The sequence below is a fragment of the Lontra canadensis genome, unplaced genomic scaffold (genome assembly GCF_010015895.1).
Source record: "Lontra canadensis isolate GAN:19392208 unplaced genomic scaffold, GSC_riverotter_1.0 scaffold158, whole genome shotgun sequence".
NCBI lineage: Eukaryota > Metazoa > Chordata > Mammalia > Carnivora > Mustelidae > Lontra > Lontra canadensis.
This window is the reverse complement of record NW_022631152.1, coordinates 1,561,227-1,574,803: the sequence shown is the minus strand read 5'-3', so window position 1 is coordinate 1,574,803 and position 13,577 is coordinate 1,561,227. Positions and strand designations below refer to the sequence as shown.

Below are 13,577 nucleotides of genomic sequence, written 5' to 3'. Positions count from 1 at the left end.
CGTGAGATTATGACCAGAGCTGAAGGCAGATGCCAAACTGACTGAGCCACCCAGGCGCCCCTATACCAGAAAGTTTTAGAGGCTCATACAGACAGGCTAAAATAATGACCCCAAACCAAAAGTCGACGCTTTACAAATAAATATTATAGCTTACAGTTAGGTTAAAGCTCTTGTTTAAAGAAGCCCATGATTAAGTTAATCTACTAAATAATTTTTGATGTAACAAAACCAAGGAAAAAAAGAGAGGAAAAAAGTCTAGTAAATTTTAATGAAGACTTGAGGCTCAGTTGGACCCAGCAACAACACCATGAAATTGCTCCAAAAATTGTTATATATGGTACTTTTAGCAAAAAAATACCCTTCATGGGCAATACTGAGTGATGATTGAAAACATCATGATCTTCTACATTTGCTGGTTTAAAAACACCAAAAAAGGTATCTTCTAAGAGCTACATTTCTAAGGAAGGCTTCAAAAAAACAGGAAACATTCAGAGGAAAAGGAAGATGGGTAAAGAAAGGTTGGAAGAGCTACATGCTCTTTAGACCAAATTAAAAACTGAAGGATGTGATAGGTACCTTTAAACGTGGATAATAAAGGATTATCAGAGGTACAGACTGGATCTAGTACATTGTTCTAGACTTGTTTCTTATTAGGGTTTATTTATTTATTTATTTTTAATTTGAAGTCCTGGCCAACATTTTTTTTTCTTTTACAACTTAATTTAACTTAATATTTATTTATTAACATATAACGTATTATTTGTCCCAGGGGTGCAGGTCTGTGAATCCTCAGGCTCACACATTTCACAGCAGTCACCATAGCACATACCCTCCCCCATGCCCACACCCAGCCACCCTATTCCTACCCCCACCCCCAGTAACCCTCAGTTTGTTTTGTGAGATTAAGAATCTCTTATGATTTGTCTCCCTCCCGATCCCATCTTGTTTCATTTTTTCTTTCCCTATCCCCCACAATCCTCACCCTGCCTCTCAAATTCCTCATATCAGAGAGATCATGTGATAATTGTCTTTCTCTGATTTATTTTGCTCAGCATAAAACCCTATAGTTCCATCCATGTCATTGCAAATGGCAAGATTTCATTTCTTTTGATGGCTGCATAGTATTCCACTGTATGTATATGTGTGCACACACATACATACATACACACACATATATATATATATGCGCACACACATGCACACACACACACACACCACATCTTTATCCTTTCATCTGTTGATGGACATGTAGGTACTTTCCATAGTTTGGCTATTGCGGATACTGCTGCTATAAACATTGGGGTGCACGTGCCCCTTCAGATCACTACATATCTTTAGGGTAAAACCCAGTAGTGTGATTGCTGGGTCGTAGGGTAGCTCTATTTTGAGGAACCTCCATACTATTTTCCAGAGCTGCACCAGCTTGAATTCCTGCTAACAATGTAGAAGGGTTCCCCTTTCTCCATATCCTCGCCAACATCTGTCATTTCCTAACTTGTAAATTTTAGCCATTCTGACTGGTGTGAGGTGGTATCTCATTGTGGTTTTGATTTGTATTTCCCTGATGCATTCTCAACATTTTTTCAAAATCAGGAGATTTTCCATATTGATTTTGGTTCCAGACTTAACAAATGCAAATTTTGAGCAGAGGGATCCATCCCATAACCTCTTCAGGGTGGTGAGATGTCCCTGTTTCTGAAGGTCTCTGGCAATGTTCAGACAGAAGCTGGATGATTTCAATGGTTCCCCTCAAAGTTCTCTGATTTTATAAACTGAGTTGACATACCTTATTTAGGCTCCTATTGTCCTTTTGACTCTCTTGTGAAGCAAGTGATTTAAAGCTAGAGATGAATATCTTGTGTCTTAAGATCCAGTATCAGCCCTTTTCTACTCAGGTCTATGCTGAGGCTGACTTGTATGGACAGTATCAATCGGCACGCTTGATCTCTGGCTTCCAGTTCGGTTCAGCCAATGGGAGACATTGGCGGGACAAGAAGAACTGCCCAGAACAAGAAGAGTATGGTTGCCATGTTAGTTCCCAGGCTTCCGCCTTGCTGAGCTGCAGAGGACTGACTACCCCTCTCTACCAAAGGCCACAGCCTTTGGATGGACCTCTTTTTATTCTCAGCTCTGCTCTGCAAGGTAAGGTAACTAATCATTCCTTTGACCCTTCAAGCCTAGGATGGCAATGCCTCCTACTTCTGCTGGCCCCGGGCTCTTCACCTTGTTGGTTTCCCCAACTCTGCCAATACCTTCATGAACAGTCTCTCTACAAAATTCTCCATGGTGTGTTTACTTGTGCCTTTTGTTTCCTGCCAGAACCGTGGCTGCTAGGAAGCCAATAGCAAAGATTATTGTGGTGTTACATGAGAATTCTGTCACCAAAGGGTTAAAGTGCCAAGGAGCCCTTCCCATTGGCATGGTGTGGTGTCCCTGTCCGCCCAAAGAGTTAAGAGCTTCCCAAAGCTTGATGCTACAGCAGCTGACACCCTGAATAAGTGACTCAATATATTTTGAGAATGATAAAAAAATCTTTGAGAAAAAATTATTTTATGGTTAAAAATGTTTATGGAACATGACTTTGTTAAAAGTTTTGGGTAACTATTGTTCTTTACTTTGTCAAAAATATATAGACTGGAGAATAAAGTACATCTTGAAAATCTCTGTAGCATAAAAATAACTCTTCCGGAAAACTTCAAACCGTACAAAGCCATGCTGTATTCCTCCCTCCGTTCCCCCTCCCCACCATCCAATTCACTGTAACGTTCAATTTTGGTTTGAAGAAATGGCTGAAAGACAAATTGCCTTACAACAGGTCTTCTATGAAATATGGGAGAAGGCTGCTGACAGAGTCAGTTAAAAACTCTAGTGTTCGCAATCTGGAAAACATCTGCCTTGCCCCGAACTGTAAACCACCACATTGTAGAAAATGGTTTGTGACAAAGCAGAACCCAGGGCGGGTGTTTGTAAGGTTATGGGACAAGTCAGGGCTATTCAGGCACCGAACTGGGCGCTGGGCCCTTTGGCAAACTGTTGCAAGCCGACAACTTAAAAGGAAATACGAAAGTAATAGGCCAGGTACGAAAAGTGCCCTTGGAGCCAAATGACCCCCTACTTTTCTTATCGGTGGGCGCTCGGCGGAGAAGTTGGTTGAGGAGTCAAAACCATAGCACTGCTTAGAAGTTCTAGCTGTTTGGTAGAGGGAGAGACCCTTTATTGAGGTCTCTTGGGCATGCCAGGCTGGCTGGTGGAAGAAATGTGGCCTCTGGACTTAATCTAGAGTAAAATAAAGGGTCAAGGTTTGACTATGAAAGCACTAAATACAATCAAGATTCCACCTCCCTATACAAGTCGAGAGGAACAAATGGGAGACCTCAGTTAGTTAGTTAGTTGGGGAGAGAGAAAAAAGAGAAGTCACGTGGTAGAATACAGCCAAAGTAAAATGGTCAGATCCTGCAAAAACTGCTCCCAGAGAAACTGGCATTTTCCACAGTTCTGCCCCAGGGCTATGTTGAAAAGCAATGATAAGGGCTACAGTGAAACTGTGAACCTGGGAGGTGTGTCTAGGTGCCAGTTGGAAAGAACATAGGCAAATGTTTCTTTTTCAACGTAGTTTCCACCCAACCCACAGTATTTGGCTTGGAAGGTGGCCACAGTGACTAGAGGTAAAGGCATAGTGAATGAAGGTTTGCAGGCAGGCTCTCAGGGAAAATGGCCAACTCTGAGGGCTGGGGAGCTGGGGCTGCCGGGAAGGGAGGAGAGCTGGATTTAACGGAAATGGGCAGACGCCGTGAGCCTTGCATGGAGCTGCTGGGAGAGCTAGTCCTCCCTGGGGCTGAGGCTGAGGCGAGCAACTAGGATCTCTTAGAGTAGATGGCTGGGAGCTGCACCCCTGCATGTATGGAGCTGCGAACAAGAAAATCAATGGACAGCATCCCAAAGATCTAGAGAGTCCATAATGATCAAAGGAAAGAGGAAAATGGGAAAGGAATGTTTATTCCTCTGAATCATCTAGAATTTGTTCTTGAGGCAGTTGTGCTATGGTAGACAGAAGACTGGACCTGTAGTCCTATGGACCTGGTTTTAATGTTGGCTTTACAAAAAATAACATGGCCTCCAGTTCTCCATCAGTAAAATGGAGAAGATTCCTTTATCCTGCAGTTATTATGAGGATTCATTCCTTCAACACATTTTATTAGCCTCAACTAAGTCATAGGCCAGATGCTGGTGTTACAGAACAGACAGCAGCCATCATGACAATGCCAAGTGCATGACAGCGCACAGAAACGTTGGGAACTATAAAACAAGTGCTCAATATGATTCATATTTATTCCATCTGACTGTCTCACCAGATTGTAAACTACATGAGGGCAGGCTTTCATCTACCCTATTCACAAAGTCTGAGGCATAGTAGAAACTCAACACATACTGAGTTTCAGTGAATAACTAAATAAGTAACTAACCATTCTGATTGTTAGATGCCTCGGATAAGAAGGAAAAAGACAGGGACTGAAAAAGACAGGGAGAGGTCAGGGACAGGTCAGGTCTTGCCCAAACTATCTTTGGTTCTTTCCCCTCCTCCAAGCATTACCTGGCACAAGCATAGAGTCCTAGCGGAGCCAATTCCCAGAGTTCACAGCAGACATATTTGGTTGTGTTTAACTTTATGTTCTGTCTTAGAGTGAAAGTTTGCAGATAAAACGGTCTGTGGCAGGCCATTCCCAAATGCCTTTATTCTAGAAAGTACAACAAAGGCTCACATTCTGCATTTAATTAGGCCTATACTTCTTTTAGCCTTACTTAGTTGAAACAAAAACAAAAGTTATCAGTAGGAAAATGAGAAACCACATGGAGACTTTGAAATCTCCTTAATTCTGACTTAACTAAAGAATGCAAGAACATTCCCATGAGACTCCATCCCATTTGCGAGGGAGAAGGAAAAGGACTCATTTTAAATATGCCCCACAAGCTTTCAGTTTACTGTAGGATAAAATGTTATTCTCAATATTTATCTATCTACCTATCTATCTGACACACAACTACTGGCTATAGGTTGGAATCCTTAGTTTAATTCTTACTAACCATGTGGCATTGGACAAGTTAATTAGTCTGAGTCTCAGTTTTCTCTTCTTAGGTAGAATAAAACCCAACTCACAGGGCTATAAGACTATTATAAATGACATAATGCATAAAAATCTTTTAGTATGGTCTTTGACTCATTGTAAGCACTCAATAAATGGCAATTGCTGTTTAATGTTATTGTTTTTCTATAATTTAAACAGGATAATTCCTATCCAGTCTCAGGGTTCCTACACCCTGGCATTGTTGACATTTTGGGCTGGATAATTTTTTGTATAGGTCAATCTGTGCATCTAACTTGTTTAGCAGAACCTCTGGACTCTACACCCAGATGCCAGAAATAATACACAACCCCCCTTCGCAGGAGTGATGACCAAAATATCTTGAGACACTGCCAAATGTTCCCTGGGAGACAAATCTTCTGTCGTTTGGGAAGCATTGCTATAGAACAAAGAGCAGTGAGTGGTCCTAGAGAGAGAATAACTGGTTTCTGTTAACTGATTTGTGATCTTGGGTAAGTCCTACCACTTCTCGGGCCTTGGTTTTCTCATATGGTAAAAGAGGGTGGGAAATTCCTACTTTCTCTTTCAGAATTTTTCTAAGAATGAAGAGAGAAAGGAAATCAAATGCTTGCAGGAAGTGTTCGAAAAGTAGGATGCTATTATGACTAAGTTGCTAGAGGTGGTCTATCGAGGGGCAATTCCGAGAAGACTTGCCCAGCAACATCAGCTGTTGCTCAACAGCTGATGGCAACCTGCCTTCTTCTTTAATGCTCCCCCTCCCAGCAGCTGCTCCTTGATCAACGTCAAGGATTCCCTGTGCCTTTAATGGATGTACTTGTGGCTTGGCTTGAAGAATTCCAGAGGAACTGTTTCCTTTCAACGTGAAATGCAAATGCTCTTTTTGATAAAAATTATTATTATAAGTGCCGGAAACTGCCTTGTCATCTCTAGATTGAGTATTCGTCTAAATTTATCTCTCACATGATGAGAACTTACCAGTGGTCAGAATGTTAAGTTGTCCTCTGTGGACTGATATTCAGAAAGAAAGTTTCAGGGCTTCTAACATCACTGTACTGATTAACACTATGATAATACAGAATAATACGAAGGGGGATTTCCTCATCAGCAAGTGAACGTATTTTGATGTCAAAGCATATTATGAGAAATCTATATCCTAGAATCCAGAGGTGCAGGCTATTGTCATTCTTTTATCTATTTCTGAAAAAAAAAATCTTTAAATGGGAGATAGCAGCGGGTCTGGGAAAAGATCTGCGAGCTTTGAGTTTGGTCAGAGCTATGTGTAGACAGAGGAGGGTTCAAGCTCCAATCTCATCCTTTGTGTGATGTAGACCCATCCTTCAGCCCTTCTGAACCTCAGTGGACTTTAACACCCACCCCACTGTGTGGATATGAGTTTTAAATGCACATGAGTATGTAAGCATGGAGTTTTGTATGGGCACATGTAAGTGTTTTGTGAGATGTAGGTGATCTGTCTCTCTCTGTCCGCAGTCTGAAAGGCTGTTTAAGGATTTCTCTCATCCCTCAGTGTGTGTATTTGGTCTGATGACTTCAGGAAGGTTACTGAAATGAAAACCATACTTTTTAGGTGTAATTTAGAGTCCTGACTAAACTAAACTAAACTAAACTAATTATAATAAAGCTTGAATCAGCTTAACAAATCTTCCAGTTTATGAGCAAATTACCTTCCTACTTCTGGGTATTAGTTGGAAATTAGGGGTCAGAAGACACCCAAAGGACAACTGCATGTATCCAGAGAGGAGCGAACAATGTGTTTCTTCCCTAAAATAATTCATCTGGTCTCCTTAAGGACACACATCGGTATTCTGAGATAGCATGGTAGAGTAACAGGAAGATGAGATTGGACTCAGACAGATAATGCTATTTAGAAGTTGGGTGTAACACCAACAGCACAGGGTTAATAATACCCATCACAGTGTAAAGTCAAGTATAAAAGAAGCCTATGAAAACCCCGAGTACCATGCCTGACACGTGGAAGGTGCTCAGTTCGTGATGCTTTTTATCCTTGACTCTTAAAGATCTTTGTACCTCACTTGGTTTAGGAAAAGGGGTGGGCAGCTAAGAAAATGATTATAAATCTACATTTATTTTTATGCATTCCTATGAATGTTGAATATAGCATGTGGGAAAGTCATGAATAATTAAGGGCACACCGTTTAAAAAATACGGGATAATTTGCTTTGAAGTTTCCAATGGTGGCTCTGGAAGAGTTTTACTTCATAATTTGTTCTTTATGCTGCATATGAAGGCATTTTAAAGCCCAGCAACACAAAAGAGGTCTGGTCACCTCTTTCTCAAACTTGGCATGTTTAACCACCCATAAAATCCATTTTGCAAGAGAAGACAATATAGTTTAACAGGTAACACATAAGAATGAAATCATAGAATAATAGTTTCCCACATTTTCATCACTAAAGTTCATTTTTATTGCTTCTTCCTATGGACCTCTTTAGTATGTTTTCGCTTCCTCTGTTCCATAACATTCGTGCTGACTTCTCTTGCATCACACACCCTGCACTGTGATTGTAATGTGAATCACATTGTATTTCTCTTTCAAACCCCCTGCTCCACAGTGGGCTCTCAAACAATATTTGCTAAACTGAGAGCAAACATTCCTCTATGTTGACTACATACCAATAGTAGATGCCTCCTTATATACTGACTATATTATTTGTTAAGCATTTACCACCTTCCAGACATCATACAGTTTTTTTTTTTAAACAACCCATTTATTCTCCCAATAGGATGTTATGATTATGTCCATTTTCCTGCTATTGCTTTTCCTGCAGTGACACTGGACTCTGAGCCGGGAGAACCCAGCAGACATCATCTATAAGAACTAGGACCAGGAGGGGCGCCTGGGTGGCTCAGTGGGTTAAAGCCTCTGTCTTCAGCTCAGGTCATGATCCCAGGGTCCCGGGACTGAGCCCTGCATCGCATCGGGCTCTCTGCTCAGCAGGGAGCCTGCTTCCTCCTCTCTCTCTGCCTGCCTCTCTGCCTACTTGTGATGTCTGTCAAATAAAATTAAAAAAAAAAAAAAAAAAAAAAAGAACGAGGACCAGGAAGAAGATTCAGTTCCCAGATAGTCCCAACTCCAGGTTTCACTCTAATTTTCCTTCTCTTTCTCCTACCCCGCCAAATACTTTTCTAGGAAATGGAACAAACTGACTCAAGAATTTCATTTTCTTCCCACACTTCTGCGACATGAGAAGATGACACAAAGGACAGAGTTTCTCTACACATTGCCCTGAGTAATGTGTTACTCAGAATGGCTGATTAACACCCATAGACTCATCCTACCTCGTGGGTGCTCTCAAGGACAATAGGAAAACAGTTCTCTTTCGGCTTCTGTCCATAATACCTGTTATGCGAAAATGGGTGCCCATGGACATGGACCCTGGAGGGTAATGTCTTTTTCTGCATGGCTGATTGTGATGAGCTGGTTTCCTTGTGCCTGTTTCACCCACTAACTGCAACGGCTGTGGGAAGCAAGCAGTTTGCTCTCCGAGAATGTGAGCTGGTACCGTAAAAGTTGTTTGACATAGACATAGCAAGGTTTATGTGCCTTAGAAACGTAGTTTGAGATCTAACAAACACCACCACTCTCCTTGGCCCCCTTATCATCTCTGCTAATCGCAGGGGGACGAGAGAGGCTCTTTTAAAGGTCACTGAATACGTTAAAGGCATTTACCACATGCTGGGATGTCGCACACGTCAGACTTGAAATTTTCATCCAAGGTGAAGCACCAAGGAGCCTCCTTCTGATCCCCTGGATTGCGGCAGTAGGAATGGCCCCCGTTCAGCTCCGGGAAACGGAGGGCAGTAAAGGTGTGTGTGTGCGGGTACTGGGAATTCCACGGCTGGCACTGGCGTCCTGATTTGGTCACACTGACTGTCCCCCGATAGTCCACACCTGTGCTGTTATAGCACTTGTGATCTGAGAAAGCAGAAGAGAAAGGCTCAGATTGTGAGAAAGAACCAGCAGTTGCTGAAGCTTCCAGCCGGCAGTTTCTGGAAAGGCTTGCAATTAACCTCATGGGCTAAGGCTTCCCCGCTGGTCGGGGGCCAGGCGGGCAGTCTCCTTGCTTGCTGGGCTGGGACAGCGGTTCTGCCTTGCAGTTACATTCCTGCGAGGATTTAAAGCTTATGGGTCAGGAATAAAACCAGTCCTCCACAAGTATTTTTAATATTGAACACAAAAAAAGTCAGAACTGGGGGCGGGACCCAGGGGGCACAGGAGTGATTTCCTAGTGAATGGTTCAGGAAAGGTTCAAGCTAAACTCTTCTTTCCATTTTTGCTTGATGTCTTTAGACATGAATCATGGGATAAAGAATCTAGTTCCCAGAAAATGTTCGCTAGGAGCGGTGCATATGGGTTTCTAACAAGAGTTAGGGCCACTCCGTGCTGATGGACTGGCTCTTCTGGAGAAGCAAGTCCTCTTCCCAGGGGACCACAAGGCTATTTCTTGAAAGCATGGCAAAAATCCACTGAGTTGAAATAAATGAAAATATGGAGGGGTAATGATAAAATAATGGTAATAATGAAGATATTGCTATTATTACGTGCTAAGTGTAGTTCTCAGCCTTTTAGATGCATTAATTCATTTAACTAATAGCATAATATTAAATTACAAAAGGAAGCTCAAAAAAACTGCCAGTGAGTTTAATTCTAGGGGAAAGGGCAGTTATAGAGGAACAGAGGTGAGAGGACAGTGGATAGAGACAAGCCCCATGTATATGTATTTTAAATTGTGGTACAATATACATACCATAAAATTTGCCATTAGAGTATTTAGAACATTGAAAATGTTGAGCAACCTTCACCATTCCAGGACACAGGTCTCATTCCAGAACACCTGTATCATCCTCAAGGAAATCCTAAACTCATTCAGCAGTCACTCCCCAAGCCCCCCACCCCATCCCTGGCAACCACTAACCTGCTTTCTGTCTCTATAGATTTGTCTATTCTGGATGTTTCACAGAAACAGAATCATACAATGATGTCTGGCTTCTTTTGCTATCATAATCCTTTCAAGTTTCAGGATTTTATTCCTTTTCAATGGGTGAGTCATATTTCATCATATAGATATACTACAATTTGTTCATCCATTTATCCGCTAACGGACACTTGTGTTGTTTTCACCTTTCAGCCATTGTGAATAGACCTCTTGTGAACACTGGCATACAAGTTTTTGTGTGAACACCTTTTTCAAATTCTTGTGAGTATACCCCCAGGTGCGGCATTGCTGGGTCGTATGGCAATTCTATTTAAGTCATTGAAGAACCAGCAGCCATATGTAAACATGACCATCTTCATGAAGCATCTTGAGGCCAGGGACCGCATCTAACCCACTCACTGAGTGCTCCATCCCCCACACAGTATTCAGCCCATCGGAAGGTAATCTGCCCGCCAAGAAGGTCCACTTTTCACTGTGCCACGGGGTTGCGGGCCCCCAGGCAGCACAGAAGGCCAGGAGTTACCACCTACTTTTTATTTATTTATTTATTTATTTATTTATTTATTTATTTATTTTTAAATGTTTTATTTATTTATTTGACAGAGAGAGATCACAAGTAGGCAGAGGCAGGCAGAGAGAGAGAGGGGGAAGCGGGCTCCCCGCTGAGCAGGGAGCCCGACGCGGGGCTGGATCCCAGGACCCTGAGATCATGAGCTGAGCGGAAGGCAGAGGCTTAACCCACCAAGCCACCCAGGCACCCCATCCACCTACTTTTATTGATAGGATCCGCCATGGGAATTCCAATCCGGATGCAGTTTGCGGCCTCCGGGCTCTCGGGCTGGGGGAGATCTTCACAGTTTGGCAGTTTCAGCCTCATCAGGATCATGGGATTGGATCTCGCAAAAATGTACTCTGTTTGACACAGGACGTTTTCCAGGATTTCACATTCATCGCGACACAAGTCCCGGGGCTTTGGGATGGATGCCGTCTCGTCGCAGTACGGGAAGGCGTAGTGGCACAGGGAAGGAATGGCGAACTGAGAGCACTTATCAGATAAGTGGCTGGAGGTGCCGATCATGGTGAAGGCAGCTGGAAAACAAACACAGTTATTAACTCCCAGGGGCCAGGGTTTATCTCCGCCGGTTATCTAGTCAACAGATATCAGATATAAACACACACGGGAAGGAATCCACCCGCACTCAAACAGACAAGGCCAAGAGGAGATTCAGGTCAGATGTGCAAGCGGCTTACTTTCACTGGCTTGAAAAAAAATCATTTTGACTACAAAGTTAAAAAAACAGGATTAGGTTACATATGTACCATTTCCTAATAAAAAGAATTAATTAGGTTAAAGAACAATATATTTTTCATTTTTACTACAAAGCAACAGAACTTTGTGTTTCATCCGGTTCTTTTTATGAGTTTTATGAAGCTTCTAAAACTTTCGACAGCTGCAGGGCAGAACTCGCTGTCTGCGGTGGACAAGCCTGATCCCAGGATTTAGTTCTGCATCTTACGTCTGAGGTGGATGACTCTGGGTAACTTGTTTAATTTCTCTGTGCCTTTGATACTTCTACTTCGTCTTCTGAAAATGAGGCAATTCTCTTGGAAGTTCTTGAAAAGCTCAACTCAGTCATTCTGGGGTGTGTATTAGTGGTCATTTAGCCTGACCTCTTTAGCTTGACATCCATGTACAGAAAGAGTACCTGCCTCCCTTTGCATTGACAAGGAGCTTATACTTCACAAGATAGTCTGGCGGGGTTTGGTACACTGTTTCTCAATGGGTGTTCCTCAGAATATTCATTCTGTTGAATATTCATAGTGTTTGAGAAACTAGGGTTCCAGAGCCAAACACGTTTGGGAAATGCCGGGTTAAACAAAATTAAGTGGCTTTCTTTAACAATAGTATTTTCCAGTAAGCAGATGTCCATTGAAAATGTCTGAGAGGATTATTATACATGGGTGATGAAACATTTACTTCAGAGCTCCCATTTATTTTTTACTTAGTAAAAATATGCTAAAATGTTCTTTTTTTTTTTTTTTAAGATTTTATTTTTTTTTATTTATTTATTTTTTTTTTATAATTTTATTTTTTATAAACATATATATATATATATTTTTTTTTTTCCCCCAGGGGTACAGGTCTGTGAATCTCCACGTTTACAAACTTCACAGCACTCACCATAGCACATACCCTACCCAATGTTCTTATATTAGGTTGTAATGTGCCTTCCACAGCCCCTCCTCATCTGTCCTGCTTCTGTCCTCTGCTCACTGCACAGTCCTTCCTCCTGAAAGTTCTTTAGCAAGTGACAACTCCAGCTTTCTCTAGTTGCTTCTCCAGATTAAACAGCTCCATGGGGCTCCTCTTAATTCATTCATAGTCCCCATGGGACATAGTTTCTCGACTCCTTGCTGTTCTGTGTGCCTGCCTCAGGTTTGTTCAATCATAAGGTTACCATAAACTACAAGGCACTTGGTTACATTTGAATTTCAGGTAAACATTTGGAACATACTTATACTAAAAAATAATCCATTGTTTACTTGAAATTCAGAAGTAACTGGGTGTCCTGTGCTTTTATTTGCTAAGCCTGGCGACCTTATTAGAATCCCATTAGGGCAATTTTAATGGCTTGCAAGGATATATGGAAATGGTGCACAACTACACTAATGGAAGAAACACAAGGCTGTTATAACCACCAGAACCAGGTGTGCAAAATCGTACAAGGTAGCCTACACACTGCTTTGCTCATGTGTGCTAGAAAGTGCATCACTATTAGATTTCCACTAAAAAGATACTTCTGATTCAGAAAAATGAAGGGTAAAACAGAGAAGGCTAGAGCAAGAAGAGACTTATGATCATCTTGCCTTATCACTCACTTCACCAATGAAGAGAGAGATTTTTCATGAAGAATTAGAGTTTTCCTTAAAGTCATAGTAATGGTGTCCAGAATTCTAGACTCTAAATTGATTTAGAGTTTACATGACTTTGAGTCTAGGCGATGTTGACTCCGAACAGTAAGCTCAACGAGGGCAGAGACGTAAGCTGGCTTATTCACCAGACCGGCATAACCCCAGTGCCCTGTCCAGTTCCTGGTGTGGCCAAAACACTAAAAATCTTTATCAAGTACCTAAATGAATGTGAGAGTTTTCAGAGCACCCTTTTCCTCTACGAGCAACAATCTTCCATAAAGTATTCTAGTGTTCCTTCCAGAACACGGAGATCATATCTCCTGCTTCTCTGTGGTCCTGCTCCTAATCCCTATGCCTAGCCCAATCCTTTGTCAAGAGAGGAACTCAAGAAAACGTGTGGGGAGAAAAAGGGTTATGTAAGGTATCAATACAATTTCACTGGTGTTACCTACCTGTGATCTGATTTTCTATTTCCCCTTGCATGTGCAAAGACTCCATATAGACAGTGCGGTTGCCAATAAATCTTGCACATGCAATCCCTCTGTATGGCTGACAGAATCCATCTTCTTCATACTCATCTCTAAAA

General features: G+C 41.9%; 1 protein-coding gene across 2 annotated transcripts in view; it reads right to left on the bottom strand.

Annotated features, from left to right (window-relative positions):
• Nucleotides 1–13,577, bottom strand: part of ROR1 (receptor tyrosine kinase like orphan receptor 1) — a 402,684-nt gene that overhangs the window by 26,707 nt on the left and 362,400 nt on the right. For both annotated transcript variants that reach the window (XM_032844866.1, XM_032844867.1), the window contains exons 5-7: nt 13,444–13,571; nt 10,850–11,167; nt 8,812–9,057 (exon numbers count right to left, since the gene is read on the bottom strand). In XM_032844866.1, coding sequence (XP_032700757.1) covers nt 8,812–9,057; nt 10,850–11,167; nt 13,444–13,571 — 692 coding nt within the window. The remainder of the gene's footprint in view (nt 1–8,811; nt 9,058–10,849; nt 11,168–13,443; nt 13,572–13,577) is intronic.